At 52.3% G+C, this 18474-nt stretch overlaps 1 protein-coding gene across 13 annotated transcripts in view; it reads left to right on the plus strand.

The window, feature by feature from the left end:
- Positions 1–18474, plus strand: part of KDM2B (lysine demethylase 2B) — a 152489-nt gene that overhangs the window by 65687 nt on the left and 68328 nt on the right. For 11 of the 13 annotated variants that reach the window (XM_086681620.1, XM_086681618.1, XM_086681613.1 and 8 more), the window contains 4 exons: positions 2563–2656; positions 3630–3783; positions 12335–12450; positions 18105–18231. In XM_086681620.1, coding sequence (XP_086537746.1) covers positions 2563–2656; positions 3630–3783; positions 12335–12450; positions 18105–18231 — 491 coding nt within the window. Of the gene's footprint in view, positions 1–296; positions 465–802; positions 1151–2562; positions 2657–3629; positions 3784–12334; positions 12451–18104; positions 18232–18474 lie in introns of those variants that run through there. The other 2 variants (XM_086681623.1, XM_086681625.1) reach the window with 2 other exon arrangements.

The following is an 18474-nucleotide window of genomic DNA, read 5'->3' on the forward strand; positions in this document are numbered from 1 at the left end:
GGGAGGGGCGGCCCGGCCTAGCGGCCAGGAAATGAGGGACGTGGGAGGAGGGGCCTCTCTAGGAGAGGCGGGTCCTGGAAGTGGCGCCCCCAAGCTCCGAAGGGCCCCAGAGGATGCTGAAGGGTGACTGGGAGGGCAAATCAGACCCGAGCACAACTTGGAGAACTTTCCTCGCACATAGCTGCCGCAGCTCGTAGTGATTCTGTCCACGCGTGCTGGGGACGTTGGGGCCTGGGGGGGGGGGGGGGAGGGGGGCGGGGGCGGTGCGGGAGGTTGGGGGGTGGGTGACCGGTGTGGCCAGGCTAGCCTGGGGCCTGGTGCCCAAGAGACACGCTCCTCTCCTCTCCTCGCGGGCACCTGGGTTGCTATCCAGCTGCAACTGAAGGAAGCACATCTCCCACAAACACTTAAATTGTTTTCACGAGGCTGTTTTCTGCTGAGGCCCCGAGGGGGTGGAAACCAAGGTTAGATTAAAAAAAGAAAAGAAGAAAAGCCAGACATAGAGGTGGTTTTAGGAAAATGAGGACTAATATTTTGAGGTGGTTTTTGGAGGGCAGGCCGGTGTGTCCGTGGGGGTGGGGTGGGTTAGGGCTTCACCCCCACTCCCCACCCCCATTTCCTTGGAGAGTAGAGGATCACTGGGGTCTTCAGAGTGGAGACCTGGCCGGGCGGTGCTGGGCGGAGGTGGGAGGGTGCAGAGCCCCAGCCGAGCTGGGACTTTAACAACCCCAGCGCCAGCCCCGCAGCCCGCGCCTGTCTTCGTGACAGGGCTGCGTCCTGTGCTGTCAACTACACCCCTCCGATGGGGTTGCTAGGCAGCAGGGCTCTGATGTGCGGGAAGGCCTTCTGATTTGTCAGCCTCCTGCAGACACATGGTTAAGGCTCCTTCCAGCCTATCCGGAGGAGGGACGCGGGGCACGCTGCCTGCATACTGCTGAGCCCCGGGTCCACCTGAATGTGAGGTGCAAAAGGCAGCTAGAGGGAGGGGGGCACCTGGAGCCCACCAGCCTCCTAACCAGCTCAGCCCCTAACCGCCCCCACCCCCATTATCTCCACTGGGGCTTGCTGCTGGCTCCTCCCTGCCAGTCCTTGCCCCATTCCTCCCCTCTTCCCCAAACCATGGAAAAGCAAAGTGCAGCGGGGAAAAGAGGTCAGTGGGGTAAGCATGTGTGTGTGGGCCTCCGGAGATGCCAAGGTGCATGAGCATGGGCCGTGGGGAGGCTGCCCCATCCGTGCTGCCGGTGGCTCTTGTGGGAAGGGGTGGGAGGGGAAGAGGGGGCCCTGGCATCACTGACTGCCAGGCCTGGACTTGGAAGCCTGCTCTGCCCCCCCCCCCCCCCCCACTTAAGCTCTGCCCTCCCCCAGGAGGGCAGCATGGCAAGGGAGGAGGGAGGAGACTGGTGAGTTCCTGTAAGGAAGGGTGGGCTATCTGGCTGCTGCTGGAGCTCAGAGGAGGGGCTGCTGGCAGGTTCCTTCTTCCGAATTCACTTCCTTCACCCAAGTCTCTGAAGCCCAGGTTCTCCCCTCTGCCTGTCCACCACCTAACCCCAGCATCTGTTAATCTCTTCCCCCACCTTTTTTTTAGCAGCTATATGGAGATATAATTCATGTACGATTCATCCATTTAAAGTGTACAATTCAGTGGTTCTTATGTTTACAGAGTTGTGCATTCACAGTCCATTTTGGGACGTTTTTATCACCCTAAAGTGAAACCCTGTACCCATTAGCAGTCACTCTCCATCCCTGCTCCTCCCCCCCCCCCCCCCCCCCCCCCAGGCCCTGGCCACTAATCTACTCTCTCTGTAGATTTGCCTACTCTGTCCATTTCATATATGTGGAATCCTACACTGTGATCTTTTCGTGGCTGGTACCACGTACTTTGAGCTGCATTGCTCACTTCTCAGTCCCCTGCAGTTTGTCTTGCGATTTAACTTTTCCTGTGCAGTGCTCCATCAAGAGTGTGCCGTCCTGAAGGGCAGGTGTCTTAGGCATTCTTATGCCTTTCTCTAAGTGCCATGCCTAGGTCTGGGCTGGGCCGTGGGTTGGCTCTCAGTGATTGTTGAACGAATGAGGAGATGAATGGGGACTGGTAATTGGCAAGCCACGCAGGTGGTTTACAATGGAATTCCAGGGGGTCCAGCTGCTGCAAAGGGGACTGGCAGCTCAGGAGAGCTGCAGGTACAGGAAGGAGCTGGAAGGAGCAGAAAGGAAGCCTCTCACTGGGGTAGGAGTGGGGGCGGGGCCAGAGTAGAACTGTCTGTCAGGAAGGAACCAAGTGGCCTGTGGGTTGTCAGCTCTCTCCTGGGAACCTGAAAACAAAAATGCCTCCCCCAGCCTTGGGGGCAGGTGGCCAATGCTTGAGATTCATCATCTGATCACAGGGGCTTCCCCCATGGGGAACTCCGATTAGAACTGGGTTTAAAAAGAAAAGAAAAGAAAAAAAATCCCCCAGTGTTAGCATTTGCAAAAGGGCAGCAGGTCAAGCATCTCTGAAGCTGTTCACTCACCTCCTGTGATTCAGGCGTTGAACTGTTTTTCTGCTCCCCTGCTTCTGTGCTGCAGATACTGTCTGATGAGCGTCAAAGGTTGTTTCACTGACTTCCACATCGACTTTGGAGGCACTTCTGTTTGGTACCATGTTTTCCGGGGTGGGAAGGTGAGTCGAACTGAGTTTCTTCAACTTCTGTATGTTCCTGACTGTTTCTTCCTGGAGGGGCTCGCTCCCCTCACCCATGCCCAGCCAGCCCTTGTCCTGTGACTGCTTTCAGGGCCACCTCCTCACTCTCTGTCTTCTCCTGGGGAGAAGGATCAAGGGTCAACTCTTCTGCATCACGTCTAGTGACCTGTTCACACCTGCCCACCCAGTCCAGTGTTCTAAGCATCTCAGGCCAGATTAGAACTCCAGCTTTGGGTCCCAAGATTTGCCAGCATTCATTTTGCCCACTGTAGTTTTTAGCTCCAGTACTGAGAACATTTAACGTAAAAAGTCTAGTTGCCAGCACCACCTGCGTTCACGAACATTTTACATGAGGGACAGGCGTCACCCAGAGAGAGGAGGTGGGGCGTGCATTCGGGATGCTCCCGCTGTGCTCGGCTCTGCATGTACCCTGCGCGGGTGTGGGTGCCTGAGAGTATGTGTGCCGTCCTGCTCGTCTGGGGCTGTGTGTAGGTTCGTTTTAACCAAACATGTTGGAAGAAAATCTGGGTAGGAAGTCATCCTGCCCGGTTCCAGATGTTTTCCTCCTTCTCCAGAGTGAACACAAGCTGGGTTTATTTATTGGGCCATTTGATCAGACAACTTAGGAAATTCCCTTCCTCTCCTTTCCTTACCTCCTCAACAAGCCTGTGGCTTAGGAGAAAGAATGTTCCTCTCAGTCCAGGAAGTCTACCCACCCTGGTTTTGCAGTGGGAATGGAGATTTCCTAAAGGCAGGCCAAGGGTGTCCCAGGACGGTGGCACAGCCCCCCTGCCACCTCAGAGACCCTTAGGGGCCCGGTCCTGGAGGCGGTGCCCTGTCTTCCCCCCACTCCCAGGCAGGTGGGGCTGTCTCTTTGGGTTGTGGCACAGCCTGGAAGGAATCCAGGACTTTGGCCCGGATCTTCAGCTGATTGCCTCCTTTTCCTCCCAAGATCTTTTGGCTGATTCCTCCAACCCTACACAATTTGGCACTGTACGAGGAGTGGGTGCTATCAGGCAAACAGAGTGACATCTTCCTGGGAGACCGCGTGGAGCGATGCCAAAGAATTGAGCTGAAACAGGGCTACACGTTTTTCATCCCTTCCGGTAGGTTCCGGCCAAGGCTGGCGCTGGGCTCTCCCTCGGCGCCTGGCTCTCCCAGCACTGGGAGAAGGCTCCCGCATCCCTGGGGCCTCAGCCAGGGTTTCGGGCCAAGGAACGGGGTTCTGTGGGCCTCGTGGCATTTGGCAGTCCCTGACAGGAGTAGGCCTCAGGCTGTAGGGAAAAACAGCCCCCTTTCTCTCTCACATCTAACCTGTGTCTCCCCGCCTGTGGGCTAGAATTCACTCCTGGGAAAAAGCATAGGGCCCTCCCTCAGGGGAAGTGTGAATGGTTTCCCTAGGACTTCCTGTGGAAATTTCCGTGTGAGGGGATGACAGTGGCACTGTGGGGAGGGGGTAGGTTCACCCCCTTGAAGGAGGAATTGGGTTGTTTATCCAAGGAAGCAAAGTATGGAGGTTGCAGTCCAAGGCAGGTTCTGGGAAAGGGCAGACCCCAGGGCCGGGAGCTTTACGGGGGTGCCTGAAAGCCTAGGGAATGGACAGAGGGCAATGTGGCATTGGGGAAGGACCTGGTGTGGCAGCCTCCTTCCAGCAGAAGTAGGTGAAATGTAATTGAGGTCAGTGTCAGCTCTTGTACTTGGACTACCCCTGCCTCCAAAAGAAAAATTAAGAAGAAAAAAGAAAAAGAAATTAACACTGCAAGTATAGTAGAGGGCAGTCATTAAGAGCACTGGCCCTGGAGCCAGACTGCACGGCCTTAGTTTAATTTTCAGATGTACTGCTTTTAAGTTGTGGCTTTATGGAAGTGACTTAACCTCTCTGAGCCTTGGTGTTCCTGTCTGTAAAATGGGAGTGAGACTTCCCAGGGTGGTAGTGAGGACTGGAGTGAGCTAAGACCTACATGCCTCAGCTCTTTGGAGAGCCTATAGTTCTTGGACAGTTACAGGGTGAGTCACCAGTGAGTATGACAGATGCCCTAGGGGTCAGGGAGTGCAGTCTTTGGCTGCATTAATGGAAACATTTTACCCAGGATGAGGGAGGTGACAGTCCCACTGTATAGAGTAAGGGAGTCAGGTCACATATAGGAGGTAAGTCGACCTAAAGAGTCTGGATACCATACCAGGTGAGATGAATTTGCCTTTTTTTTTTAAGTGTATTTATTTATTTTGAAAGAGAGTGAGAGAGACAGAAAGAGAGAGAGAGCACGAGTGGGGAGGGGCAGAGAGAGAGACACACACAGATTCTGAAGCAGACTCTAGACTCCAAGCTGTAAGCACAGAGCCCAATGCAGGGCTCTAACTCACAAACCGTGAGATCGTGACTTGAACCGAAATCAAGAGTTGAATGCTTAACCCACTGAGCCACCCAGGGGCCCCCAGGTGAGATAAATTTGAAGGAGGAATTGTGTGGTTTTACCCAGGGGAGTAAAGGTGTAAGGGAACAGCAGTCAGCTAGTTGTTGTCTTCTGTAAGAAGAGGTATAGCCAAGTGGTGTTGGAATGACTTGCTCAGCTAGGTAGTGAGCTCCCTGTCACTGGATATATACGAGTAGAAGCTCTATATATGGCTGTGCCAAGGAGGCTGCAGGAAATTTGCCACTGAGTGGAGGCTTGAACCTTAGGAGTATCCTTTGAAGCGCTTAAGATCCATTGGAGGGAGAAGCTGGTCACACTTAAGTTTCTGAAAGTTGGGTTGGAAGCTGGTCTTGGGTCTGGACATCAAGTGCTAGTGGCAAGTGAGGAGGGGGCCGTTATGGTAGCAGCTCCCACTGAGGGGATAGGGCCTGCACACTTGGGCTCTTCTAGAAAGTTGGGCAGAAAGTAGAGATTTCACTATTCGGGAAATTGGGGATTTGGAAATGGTAGGGTTTAGTGGGGGTGACTTTGTCACCATGGACCCAGGTCCATCCTCAGACTTGGGGGAGGGGAGGGACCCCTGTTTGGGACAGGAATGGGTTGCAGTTGGTGGGCAGCATTTATGGTACATACCCTGGCAGATGTGGCATGGAGAATCGGGAAGGAAGCGGTACCCTTCTAAGATGTGTTCAAGCCACTTGTAGGTATTGGAGGATAAGCTGTGATGATTCAGGGGAACCCAAAGGAACTTTGGGCTGGTCTCTGCCCCTGTCTGCGCCTCAACTGTCCAATCTCTTCAATGGGAGTCAGTGGGCTAAACTGTGAAACCCTCAAGGTGCTTCCAACCCAGCCCCCCTGAGTGCAGGCCTCCTAATCTCTCTGGGAAGACTGGCCTTCTTTCCTCAGGGCCGTTGTCAGAGTTGGGAGGTGGTTCATTGGTTTCCCTCAGTCTGGGATGGGAAGGGTGTGTGTTTTGGGGGCTTAGCGAGTTGGAAAAGGTCTTGAGAAGCAGAGGTGTGAGTGTTTGTTGACGGCAAGAGTGGGATTTGAAGTACAGTTAGCAGATGTTGAGTTAGATCCCAGCCAAGACTCCTGGGCACTGAAGGTTGTGAGTGAGACATTAGGATGTTTGGGAAGGAAAAAAGGGACAGTTAGAATTTGTCACTTTCTCAGACGCTGGGGGTACACGTGGTTCCCAAGCATTGATTTCAGTGACCGTTAGGAGGAGGAGGAGTTGGGAGCTTATAGTTACAAACTTGTAGTTTTCCTAAAGATGGATGTTAATGAAAAAAAAAAAAAAAAAACCAAGGGTGCCTGGGTGAATCAGTTAGTTAAGCGTCCGCCTTTAGCTCAGGTCATGATCTCACAGTCCGTGAGTTTGAGCCCCACATTAGGCTCTGTACTGACAGCTCACAGCCTGGAGCCAGCTTTGGATTCTGTGTCTCCCTCTCTCTCTGCCCCTTCCCTGCTCATGTTCTGTCTCTCTCTGTCTCAAAAATAAATAAAAACATTAAAAAAATTTTTTTTCTTTTTAAAAAGTACCAAAACACCCAGGGGGCACCTGGGTGATTCAGTCGGTTAAGCATCTGACTCTCGGTATCAGCTCAGGTCATGATCTCATAGTTTCATGTGTTCAAGCCCTGCATTGGGCTCTGCACTGACAGCAAGGAGCCTGCTTGGGATTCTCTCTCTGCCCCTCCCCCATTCATGCTGTCTCTGTCTCTCTCAAAAATAAATAAATAAACGTAAAAAAAATAAAAACAGGGGCACCTGGGTGGCTCAGTAGGTTAAGTGTCTGACTTTGGCTCAGGTCACGCTCTCACAGTTCATGGGTTCGAGTCCCGTGTTGGGCTCTGTGCTGACAGCTCAGAGCCTGGAGCCTGCTTCAGATTCTGTGTCTCCTTCTCTTTCTGCCCCTTCCCTGCTCTCTCTCTTTCACTCTCAAAAATAAATAAATGTTAAAAAAAAATTTAAAAAAAAAAGAACAAAAACCAAACACCTGGCATCTACTAGTGCTGATTTTCATGAATGGGAGATGATTCTGACACTAAAAATTCAGAAGTATGTAATTTCAGAATAATGGCCAGTACTTTAAATTTGATAGTTTTGAGTTTATGAAAATGTATACCATCTTCATTTTCCTCATTGTGTTGCCAGCCAGTGAAAATTGAAGGACCAGAGTTTTGTGGTCACTGAGGTAGACGGCCACCTGGGGATTCTTCCCAGCACCCACGCCCCCTGAGCTGTGTGCAGACACACATCTGAGAGTTACGGTGGTTGGGGTGTGGCTTTGGGTGGAGAGTTGGAGAGACAGCCGTGGGCAACACAGCCCCCTGCATGTGGGTTTTCTGTATCGGGAGTAGAAAATCTAATTCTGGCATTTCTCATCTCTGACGTGGGTTTTTGTCCCCACAGTGTGACTTTAGACACGTGACCTCTTACCTGATGCTGGCTTCACGTCTGCCCATGGGTCGTTCAGCAAGTCTTCAACTCAACGCTAATGGGAGGCTACTGGCATGGGGGGGTTTTAAATGTTACAGTGTTTGTGAGACGTGCTTTCACTCTTTTCTTCTTGTGTCTGGAGTGAAGAGGTTGGGTATTGGCTGTGCTGTGGGTGTGGGTGGTTCTCAGGCCTCATTCCTGGGTGGTCCAGGAAAGCTGCCTGGAAGAGGCAGACCTGAAGGTGGCTGAAGAGTGAGATGATCTCAAGAAAGGGGCCTGGGTTTGTCCTGTTGATGAGGCAGAGGCAGTGGGAATACAGTTGCCTCCCCAAGGTACACAGTCAGGGTCAGAGTGGCCAGCGAGTTACCCAGATTCAGCCTAATCATTAGGTGGAAGGAAAGCTTGAGGTGGAAATCATCCCCAAGGAGCAGGAAGTCAGAGAGACCCGGTGACCTCTTTTTCCTGTGTGTGAGGGGACCTGTGGCCAATGCCTTGACCACGTTGCTGGGCTCAGCCTCTTCCTCTGGCTGCACCAGCTTAATGAACTATAGCTAATGGTAATAGTAACTCACATTACTGAGCAGCATTTTACATTTATTACTTACCTTTTTGTGAGCATGTAGGGAGCAACTTATTTTCCCTCTGCCTTTTAAGTAACAAAGGTTCCTGGGGCCCAGAGAGGTGAATAGACTGGTCCAAGCTCACACAGTTAATAAGCAACAGACCAGGGCAAGAACCCAAGTGTGTCTAGTTTCAGAGCCGACCTCGTCCTCCTTTAGCCTGGGAGTCAGCAGACTTGGGATCTGGTCTTCCTTCTCGGCCATGAGACTTTGGGAAAATTATTTGCTCATTTAACAAACTTTCTTAAGGGCCCACTGGCAGTGTGGAAGGTGGTAGGGAAGCTGTAAGATAGATTCTGTCTGTCCTGAATGTATGTCCAGCCAGGTAGCAGCCAGAATGGTGGAGCCCAAGTATAGGGACCTGGGAAGGGCCCTGGGGTCAGTGGCTTGGACTGACCTGAAAGTATTTCCCATCTTTGCTTTGTAGTAAGAATCACCCATGATCCAGAATTCACAGGCAGCCCTAGGTATTTCTTAGACTTGGGCCAGTCTGAGAAAAAGTAACCCGAAGCTACTTAATAGCGTAATGTAGCTTGGGCCTCAGATGACCCACCTATAAAATGGGTACAGAGCAGGGAGAGAGGGTGGAAGTGAAGAAGGCTGGATGTGAGATAGAGGGTGGTTGTGCTCAGGGAAATGAGATAACTGCTGCTCACCTCCAGCCAGTTAAAGATGAGAATGGCCTGTGGGGCCATCTTCCTATTTTTCTAGAGAAGGAAACAATTCAGCTTGTCTTGAGAAATTTCCCCATTACTTTTTTTTTTTTTTTTTTAACGTTTATTTATTATTGAGAGACAGAGAGCGTGAGCAGGGGAGGGGCAGAGACAGGGGGAGACACAGAATCCGAAGCAGGCTCCAGGCTCTGAGCTGTCAGCACAGAGCCCAATGCGGGGCTCGAACTCACAAGCCGTGAGACCATGACCTGAGCCGAAGTTGGACACTCAACCTACTGAGCCACCCAGGTGCCCCTGGAAATTTCCCCATTTCTGTAACACATGTGGGTCAAACTAAGCACGCTCCTGAGTCTGCTGCAGCCTGTGACCTGCCAGTTTGGGACCCTGGTACCAACTATGAGGTCCTAGAAAGGAAAGGGCATTCTTGCTTCATCTTGGCAGCTGCACTGCCCAGCCTGGGACCTGGCCTAGCTCAGCGAAGGAAGCAGGTCATGGCCCTCTGTGAGATGCCCCCAAGTTCTGTGATTTTTGGGTTTACCCCTACGGCAGCCACAAAGAGAGACAAGTGTGGATGGGGCGGGTGGGCTTTGGTTTCTGAATCCCGAGTGTTTGGGTTGTGGGCAAGACTCCATGTGCCCCACTGTCCCTCAGGTCCCAGGGAACCACCCGTCGGTAGGTTTTATGGGTCGCCTGCTTTTCTTCCACGATTGATCTGTCCCTTGTCGCTTGGCCTGAATAGTCTCCATTATTGCCTTCATGTTGTTGGTGACTCTGGCCTGGAAGCAAGAGACAGATGCCAGCCTCCACAGCCCAGTCACCAGCTTGGGATACCTGCTCTCTCATGCTTCCTGGGATGCAGCCAAGGAGATGCCATCGGGAGAGTGGGGATGGATGGGGCCTATGAATACTGTTATTCCTCCTTGGTTCTTCCTGAGGGGAGTATGAAAGTCATGGGGTAGTTTGGAGGAAGGCTGGGGGAGGCAGTGCCTAATCCATTTGAGGCTGCCTGACCCACCTGTGAGGCCCTGGCTTGGGGACAAGAGGAGAGTCGGTAGAAGCTTCTAAAACCCCTTGAAATTCCCTGCCGCTCCACTTGAAACAGAACCTCTCTTCTGTTTCCCTCTTTTGCTCACATGGCAGGGTAGCAGGTGTACATCAGGTGTGTCTGCATTTCCACCTGATAGGACGGAAGGGAGACTCCAGGGCTGATAAATGCAGATATACGTGGGCATCACTGTTTGCAAAGCCCTGGAGATGGATGAGACTACCATGAATATCAGTGGCAGTTGCTTCCATGGACTGAGCTCTTGCTCACCAGATTCCCTGCAAGGGAGGCAATGATCTCCCTCATTTAACGTGGGCAGGTGAAGGCCAGGAGAGGGGTGGTCAAGAGTCCGACATCACATGGTGAGTTGGCCATGGGACAGTTTCCAGCCGAGGTCCCGGGACTTGGGCTTTCTGTAGGGTGCTGGGTGGGTGTGTGAAGAGCATAGGAACAAGACCCAGGAATCTTTGCCCCATTCAGGCTTCACCCCACCGTGTGCATTTACCTGACCCTGGCGGTCCTAGGTCCCAGTCTTAGGAAGTGATGCTTAAATAACATTGATGGTGGTAACAGGAACAATAATAGCGTAGTGCTGCTCGACAAAGATACAAAAATGGACAGCTGAGAAAATCAGCTGGTACCCAGCTGAGGTCGAGAGGCTGAAGTAGATGTGGAAACTGAGGCTTTAAAGGCAGCAGCTGTACTTGTCCTGCACAGAGGTGTGAAGGTGGTGGGGAAGATGTCCACAAGGGCCGGAGATGTGGGAAGCTCACAGCAGCACCGGGTTTCAGAGAGCCTTCGTTCCCATGCTCTTGGCTGTCGGTTTTCTCTGCCCACCTCGGGGACCCCCAGCTCATCCCACCCTGTGCCCAGCAAGGGAGGACCAGCACCCCGAGTGTCCTACAGATGGCAGCAGTGGCCTCCCAGCTCTCTTCCCAGGTGGCACCTTTGCTTCTGGCAGCTGTGGCCACCGGTGGCTGCCTGTGACTCAGGGCTGGCGTGTTTTGGGTGCATGGTAGGGGAGGTCTCTGTAATTTTCCTCCGAGCAAACAAATTATGCATATAGGTCGGAGAAGAGGGGTCAGAGAAGAGGAGATGTGGGCACCTGGACTTGGGAATCTCAGGGCTTGGGCTGCCCTTTCTGTCCTCTTTCCCCTCTGCTGATCCCGTCTTTCACTGGGAGTCTGTCTACCTCTATCTGTCCTTGTCTCACCTCTGTCTCTCTTGTTTCTCTCTGCGTGTCTCTTTTTGCCTTCCCAGAATGTTTGCAGGCCCCGTCTCCTGGGGCCTGCACGCCTGGTGCTAAGCCTGTGATAGAGAGATGGTGCATCGCGGTTAAGAACGGAGGTGCTAGCTCTTGCCAGCTGTGACTTCATTCAGCAAGTGACTTACCTTCTCTTAGCCTTGGTTTCAGCATCTGTAAATGGGAGTGGAATACTTCCTGTCCCCTAGCCTCGCACTGTTACAGTAGGCTAGAGGTGCATGTGGGTCTGTTGAGCACCTGAAACGTGTGTTAGTTACTTGGGGAGGGAATTGTGGGGTTTGATTTGTCTGGCCTTCAAGGACCAAGTGAGGCTGACTCCCTGGGTTCCAAACCTTATAGGTGACTTCACTTCTCTGTGCCTCAGTCTTCTTTGCTGTAAGTTGGGGGTGAATGTAGTATATATTTCTTAAGGATTTTGTGAGCATTAAGTGAGATAAGTTCTGTAAAGGCTTTAGCCCAATGCCTGGCACAGGGGCAGCCTTCAGTTTTATCCCCAGGATTACTAGGCCAGGCTTGCTTGGAGCTCAGGGGGACGAAAAAGCCGTGTCCCAGGCCATTAAAAGGGCTGCGTTCAGCAGGAGAAAGACTTGTCAGCAGCTGTAGGGCAGAGCAGAAGCAGAATTGATGTGGGGGCACAGGTGTCGTGTGGCTAAGATGACCACCTGGAAACGGGCCTTGGGGGATTTTAGTGGCAGGAGGTGGCCTCAGGCAGGAAAGTGTCTGGGTTCTGCAGTTTTTGCAAGGTGTCATTCCTGCATTGTGGCCCCAAGCAATCCTTTGTGACTCCCCCCGAGATGAGTGGTCACTGGGATGCTGAGGAAGAGGCTCAGGAGCTATGAGCAGCCTTGAACGAGGGGTGTCCCACTCTCTGGAAGGGGCACAGGGCCTGCCTCTTTTGGCTGCTGCGGCCTGGTCCACAACAACATGGCGAAGCCTTTGTCAAGGCCCTCAAGCTGCCAGCCACCCATCTTGAGCCGACCAGGAGTTACTACCTGCAGAAGTCCATCGGGGCTGTGTATGTGAGTCCTCTCAGCCAGCCAGGAACCTTGCCTTCCGCATCAGGCAGCCTGAGCATCCCCGATTCTAGCCCTGGGTGCTCCCCTGGGCCTCCTGTGATCTTCTGCATGCTTCCATAGGGTGACCCTCCCAGTGGTCCAGGAGCCAGTGGCTGACCCTCTCTGTACCCTCCTCACCCCAGGTTGGATCCACGCAGTCTACACTCCTGTAGACTCTCTGGTATTTGGTGGAAACATCCTGCACAGCTTTAACGTGCCCATGCAGCTGCGGATCTACGAGATTGAGGACAGAACACGGGTAAGGTGGCTTCCTTCTCTCCTCGTGGGATTGCCCAGCTCCTGAGCTCTGCCTGGCGCTTGGGGTGTGTGGGACGAGTCGTTCCACAGTCCTCCGTGGTTCCCCCTTCCCTGCTGCTCCCTGCCTCAAGTGGGGGCCTTGGTCCTTGCTGGGGGCTGTCTGCAAGAGCCCCACCCAGAGCCCCTGGAGTTTCTGTTCACCTCCAGGCCAGTGGCAGCCAAAACCCCCTTGTCAAAGAGGAAGTATCTGTTGAGAAAGCACCGTGAGATATCGGGAACGTTGCTTCTTCTTCTCACGTGTAGAGAGGGATGCAAGGGCGTTGGGAGGGATTTTATGGTTGTTCCTGCTGTGGTTTGGAGGGGGGCTGGGACCTTGGAAAGGTCAGCTCTTGACCTTGTGTCTCCTCTACCCACGGACCCCAAATGTGATGTAGTGCCCCAAGGAAGCCAGTATCTGTGGGTCCCCCGGGTATTGTCTCTAAGCTCTGCCTCTGTTTGCTTACAGAGTTGGCGGGGCGGAGGGTGGGGTTCATTTTCTTCTTGAGAGTAACGGTTTCTCAGACATAGGGAATCCCCGCCCTCCACCCCCCAGGACCAAGGGCTGAGGCTTAAACACCTGACATGTGCCCTCTGCTCTGCTCAGTGAGTTTCCTCTGGAAAGCACTGGCTGCTTGCATGCACCCTCTCTCCCATTGTGGAACTCGGCCAAGAGTCCCAAGGCATCTGAGACAGGTCTGAGGTTGGGCAACTGGGACCAAGAGGACCCATTCCTTCTTCTTTCCTCTTATAGTTGTTCAAATATTCGTTTCTTTTCTCTATTGAGATTCATTCCACGTACCATAAAACTCACCAGTTATGGTGCACAATTCAGTGGCATTTAGCGTATTCACCATGTTGTGCGGCTACCACCTCTAATTCAAGGACATTTTCATCACCCCAGAAAGAAAACGCTACTCATTAGCAGTCACCTTCCATCATCTCCCCCGCCCGGCCTGTGGCAACCAACAGCCTGCTTTCTGTCTCTACAGATTTGCCTGTTTTGGACGTTTCATAGACATGGAATCCTATATCGTGTCCTTGTGTGATTGGCTCCTTTCACTTTGCATGATGTTTTAGGGTTCATCCACGTCGAAGCAGATGTCGGTGCTATGTTCCTTTTTTATGGCTGACTCATATTCCGTTGTATGGCTTGACCACACCATGTCTTCTTGGGCTTTGCCTCAGAGGTGACTTTTTTGCCCCAGAGAGGTAATGTCATGTCTGGACACTAAAGAAGCATCAACTTGAGGCAGATGCTCTGAGCCTGGGGTCCCTGCCTTTCTTGGTCTTGTTTTTAGGCCCTGGTCTGCACGGAATCGTGTAAGTGAGCCAAAATCTTAGCTACTATGTGTGTATTTGGCCTCTCTAACAGTCCCGACATTGAGGGACCTTGTCCAGGGCTTTCCGGGGAGTAGCATTGAGCTCTATGCAGTGGTCAGGTGTGCCTCATCTCCAGATTGGCGGGTTTGCTGCTGGGAGGCCTGGGTCTGCGGAATTTGGGTCTTGTTTTGTGGATTTTCATGCCTCTTTTCTCTGTCCTCTGCCCACCATCCCTTTCCCGGTCTGGAGGATGCTGCCCCGTGGCATTCTGGAAAAAGGCACCATTTGGGTGTGAGTGGTGATCTCGTAGTCTGGGTCAAGTGCTGTCTGGGGCTTCGGCCAACTGTTCTTTGGCCAGCCCTGAAGAATGGGCTAGTTTGTGTGTTAGCTGACTAGGGAGGCGTGGGATAGAAAAGGAGAAATCTAGAAGTGAGGCCCGCGACTTTCCAGCCAATTCCTGAAAGCCAGAGTCAGGCTGGGATTTCTAAAGGCTTTGGCAACTTGCTTGGCAGCTGTCCTCTCCCCCAGGGAATCCGAATTGCACATCTCAGTGGATTTGGGCCCCATCATTCCATTAGGAGCCCAGCTCTTCTCCCCTGCTGGGTGGGAGGCTGGAGGGAGGGTAATAGTGCGGAACCCCCAGCGTCACGCCAAGTTCCTGTAGAATGTCATGCCCACATTGAGATGAGTGTGGCGGGGTCTCCTCCCCCAAGGCCCACTGTCCCTGTCATCTGAGTGGGCACCCCATCTGGTTTCCCTGAAGCAGGGTGATGGGCGGGGGGCTGGCGGGCAGTCTGGGCTGGAAGCAGCGGCAGGCTGTTTAATCTGCTTTGATTTCTGGTCTTTGGAGAGGGCTTGGCTACAAGGCCCAATTGTTTATGTCTTAGGAGCCAAAGCAGACAAAAGATGCTGGGGAGAGAGCACGGGAATCCAGATAAAATGCCAGGGCTCCTTGTCAGCTCGCTACAGCTTAATTCTTTACATCCCTGTGAGCTTTCTTAAGAAGGTTATGGTCATTTAAAAATAGTTTTTCAAGAGTCCCTAAAAGAGGGCTTTGCTTGGAAACCAAAGGCAGGGGGTGGGACAGGAAACTGTCAATCTTTAAGCCCCATGGTGTGGATTTGTCTAAGAAAAAGAATTTGCCTTTGTGGCCCAACGTGGGGAAACCCCCTCCCATCCAGACCAGGGGAACCCCAAGGTTCTCCTATGTCTAGGAAGCCATGTCTCTCTCACTAGGATTTTAATTTGGGGAGAGGGGTTCATAGGCGGCTTGACCCTGCTGCCCATGAGGCCTTACCCTGCAAGGACCTGGTGGTCTGCATGTGTAGAAACCCACATGCATGCCCCCCCCACCCCCGTGTGGATTAAATCCTCTTGTTCTAAAGATGCAGGGAGTCAAAGAACTACAAAGAACGGGTGTGTTGCATGTTTATTATTTGAAGATAACGTCTCAACAACTATCGCTACGTATTTTTAACTCCAGTTAGGTTCATCAGGGACAGGGATGGTCCAGTTGGTCATTCATTAAACTGCCGTCTCTCTTATGTTTATCTTTTTTTTTTTTCCCCCCTAATGGCTCTAGTGAAAGCAGCTTTCTCAGGAAAGGTAACACACACACTCCATTCCCTCTCAGCCAGTGAATCTATTTGGAAATTGCAAATAATTTTCCCTTCCTCTCCTCTTTCCTCTACCATTGGATTTTTTTTTCCATTGACTTTTTTTTTTTTTTTTTTCCAGGAGAAAAACAAATTTTAAGACACTTCCACCCACCCTCATATTTTAGTTTTTCAAGTCCCTTGAAACCCGGGAGTTCTAGATGCACCGAAACACCTTTGGTTCTGATCTCCTGAGGTCACTCAGCTCTAAGAGGAAGGGCTAAGGCCGAGTGCTACTCGCATGGGCCTTTGGGAACTCAAAGCTACCCCTTGAGATCCGCTGATAGATTGATTACCCCCCAGGCTAGGAGCGCTGCATGCTTTCTGACTGCCTTGCCTTTCGGTGAACAACTCAATTTGGTGAGGCTCGGAATTTGTCAACAAGTAATGTTGAGCAATCGTGTGTTTAATGTTCCCAGGCATGTGGCTGAAACCTTTTGAAGGCGAAGGGTGGAAGGCGACAACCCGTTTGTAAGTCAATTCTTTGCAAATTTTGTTTCCTGCGGTGCTCTCTTGGAAAAAAAAAAATAAAAATAAAATGAAAAAATTTGAATTCCTTCATCAGCATTTATTTGTTTTCACCCAGCCGGTTTCCCTTGGGTTCAGCAACAATGAGGGGAGACTTCTCTTCCTCTCCTGAAATACAGCCAAAAAATAGATTTTTTTTTTCCTGATCTAGAAAGATTCTCAGGTGCCATGGTGCCCTTCAATGCAGAGCGGCTCGGCTCGGACGGTTTCCCAAAATTTGAAAGGTCAATTGCAACTTCAGAGTTTTACCGATCAAACCTGAAGTCGGGAGATGTGAGTGGGGGTCTGAGAAGAGGTGAGCCTGCCTGTCCTCAGCCTGCTCCGTAGGTACTGGCAATTGGTTTCAAAGTCTCTTGGTCCTCCCTCTGGAGCAGGGGTGGGGTTGAGGCTCCCAGACCCTTCTTTACAGGAGGAGGTCAGGGTCTGTCTCAGTCAGAAGTGCCCCTCTCCTTTTTAAACTCCGAAGGGCACTGATCCGGTGACAGTGAAAAAGGATTAATACTATCCCAGCATTAAAACCAGGGTTCTTGGGAAAGTAGCTGGAGCCAAGGAAACCGCTAGATGATGTTCCCAACTCCATGCATCCCCTGGAGGAGCTCAAAAGCATGCGGCGGCCAGGATCTCATTCTCACATACCATCCACCAGAGGTGGGGAGGTCAAATGGACCCACTAAGCAGATGGGAGAAGTGAGGTCCCCAACATGGGAAAAGGGCCTCGCTGTTGAACACTGAGTCAGCGGGGCCTGGGGTGGCCCGGGGACTGAGCTGGGACTCTCAGGGCAGAGCTGAGGCCTTTTGCAGGTGGGCACTGTGAGAGAGGCAGCAAAATGGTATTTTAGGGCAAACGGGGGAGCTAAGTGTGCTTGTCTTTGCCTTCATCTCACATGTAGAACGTTGCCTGTACACTATTGCAGAAAAAGGTGGGAGCGTGTTCTTGCTTAACATCCAACTCCCTGAGTTTCTGGAAGATAGTAGAGGTGAAGAGGGGTCTGGTCCCTTGAGGCAGACACACTGTTGGTGAGAGGGCAAGAGAGCAGGCTGGGAGTGAGCCTGGACATACAGGATCTATGTGTAGCCTTGGAAGAGAGGGCTCAGCCCCCTGGGGTGGGGGCAGGAGGGAGCCAGGGACCACCTTCTCACCACCCTCATTCCTCACTAACCCTCTCAGGATGAAGTTTCCAGAAGGTTCATCTGTGCAAGGCCATCAGTGGTATTGCTTCCTTCCCATCTTCCTCTGCCATCTCGTCCATATAGACCCATCAGAATCCTCCTGGAGCCCAGGCCTTTTCATAATTCTGATACACAAAGCTGTCTGCACCTACACTTCCTCCCCTATAAGAAACTGCCAAAAGGGAATCTCCATCTGGTCTCCTGCACCAGACCCTGGTGTTAGAGTGGTCCCAGGTCACCGTGGGGACTTGGGTCTAGGGAGTCCTTCTGGAATATGGGCTGGGCAGTGCCAGGTGGTTGTCGGGGAGGAGCAGGAGGTGGGCCCCTCTGAGGCCCCGCCCCTGGCGGTAGGACAGGCCACACCCCCTCCCTCCTCATTGGTCCGCCTCCGTGTTGCCTCCTTCCCAGAGTGCAGGAGATGCTTGATAGCCCGTCTGCAAATGGGTAAGGTTTGGGGGTCGATTTCTGCCTTTCAAGGGGCAGGGAGGGATAGCAGAGTCTGTGTAAGAATTTTTTGAGAACAAGGAGGAGCCTGTGTTTGTTGTAGCTGGAATCAGGATCACATCCGCAGGTACCCGCACCCTCCGTCAGTAGGTCAGGGGACAACTCTTGTTTCTCTGCATCTCACAGAAGCACAAAGCGGACCCCATCCGCCTTTCCCTGGCGGCATGCAGCTCAGGGAGCTTTGAAATGATGCTGTCACATAGGCCTCTTTCTCCCCTCTTCCTCCTCATTTGTGCATGCTACTGGTATCTTGCCCCTTCCAGCGCCTCTCTCCTGCCTTCCGGCCCGCCTCCCCCATTTTTCCCCTCACACCATTTGTGCTCTTGCTTAAGATGGTGAAAATAACTCCCACCTGCAGAAACCCCCTCCTCCTAGTTTCCTCCCTGTTTCTCCTTTGCCCTCCAGAAACTGACTTCTACTCCTGGGTCTTTGCTTTCAGGTGCAGCCCAAATTCCGTTACCCCTTCTACTATGAGATGTGCTGGTATGTCTTGGAGAGATACGTATACTGTGTGACCCAGCGGTCCTACCTCACTCAGGAATACCAGAGAGAATCCATGCTTATTGGTGAGTGAAATGCGGACTGGCCGCCTCCACTGCTCAGCTGGGCAGGAAGAATTTTTTCAGTGTGGCCCCCGAGAGTCCCTGGGTTTCTGGAATTCTTTTGAACCAAAGTGTCGGATAGATTCCTAGAGACCCCTTAGGAAGGGGAAGCCATCCTTGTTGACCTTCCATTTGGAATACAGGGTCCAAGAAAATGAAATTGTGACCCCCCCCCCCCCCCACCAAAGAGTCCCACTGGTGGCCTCC

The sequence above is a fragment of the Puma concolor genome, chromosome D3, assembly GCF_028749965.1.
Source record: "Puma concolor isolate L17-30 chromosome D3, mPumCon1.1.hap2, whole genome shotgun sequence".
Classification (NCBI taxonomy): Eukaryota; Metazoa; Chordata; class Mammalia; order Carnivora; family Felidae; genus Puma; species Puma concolor.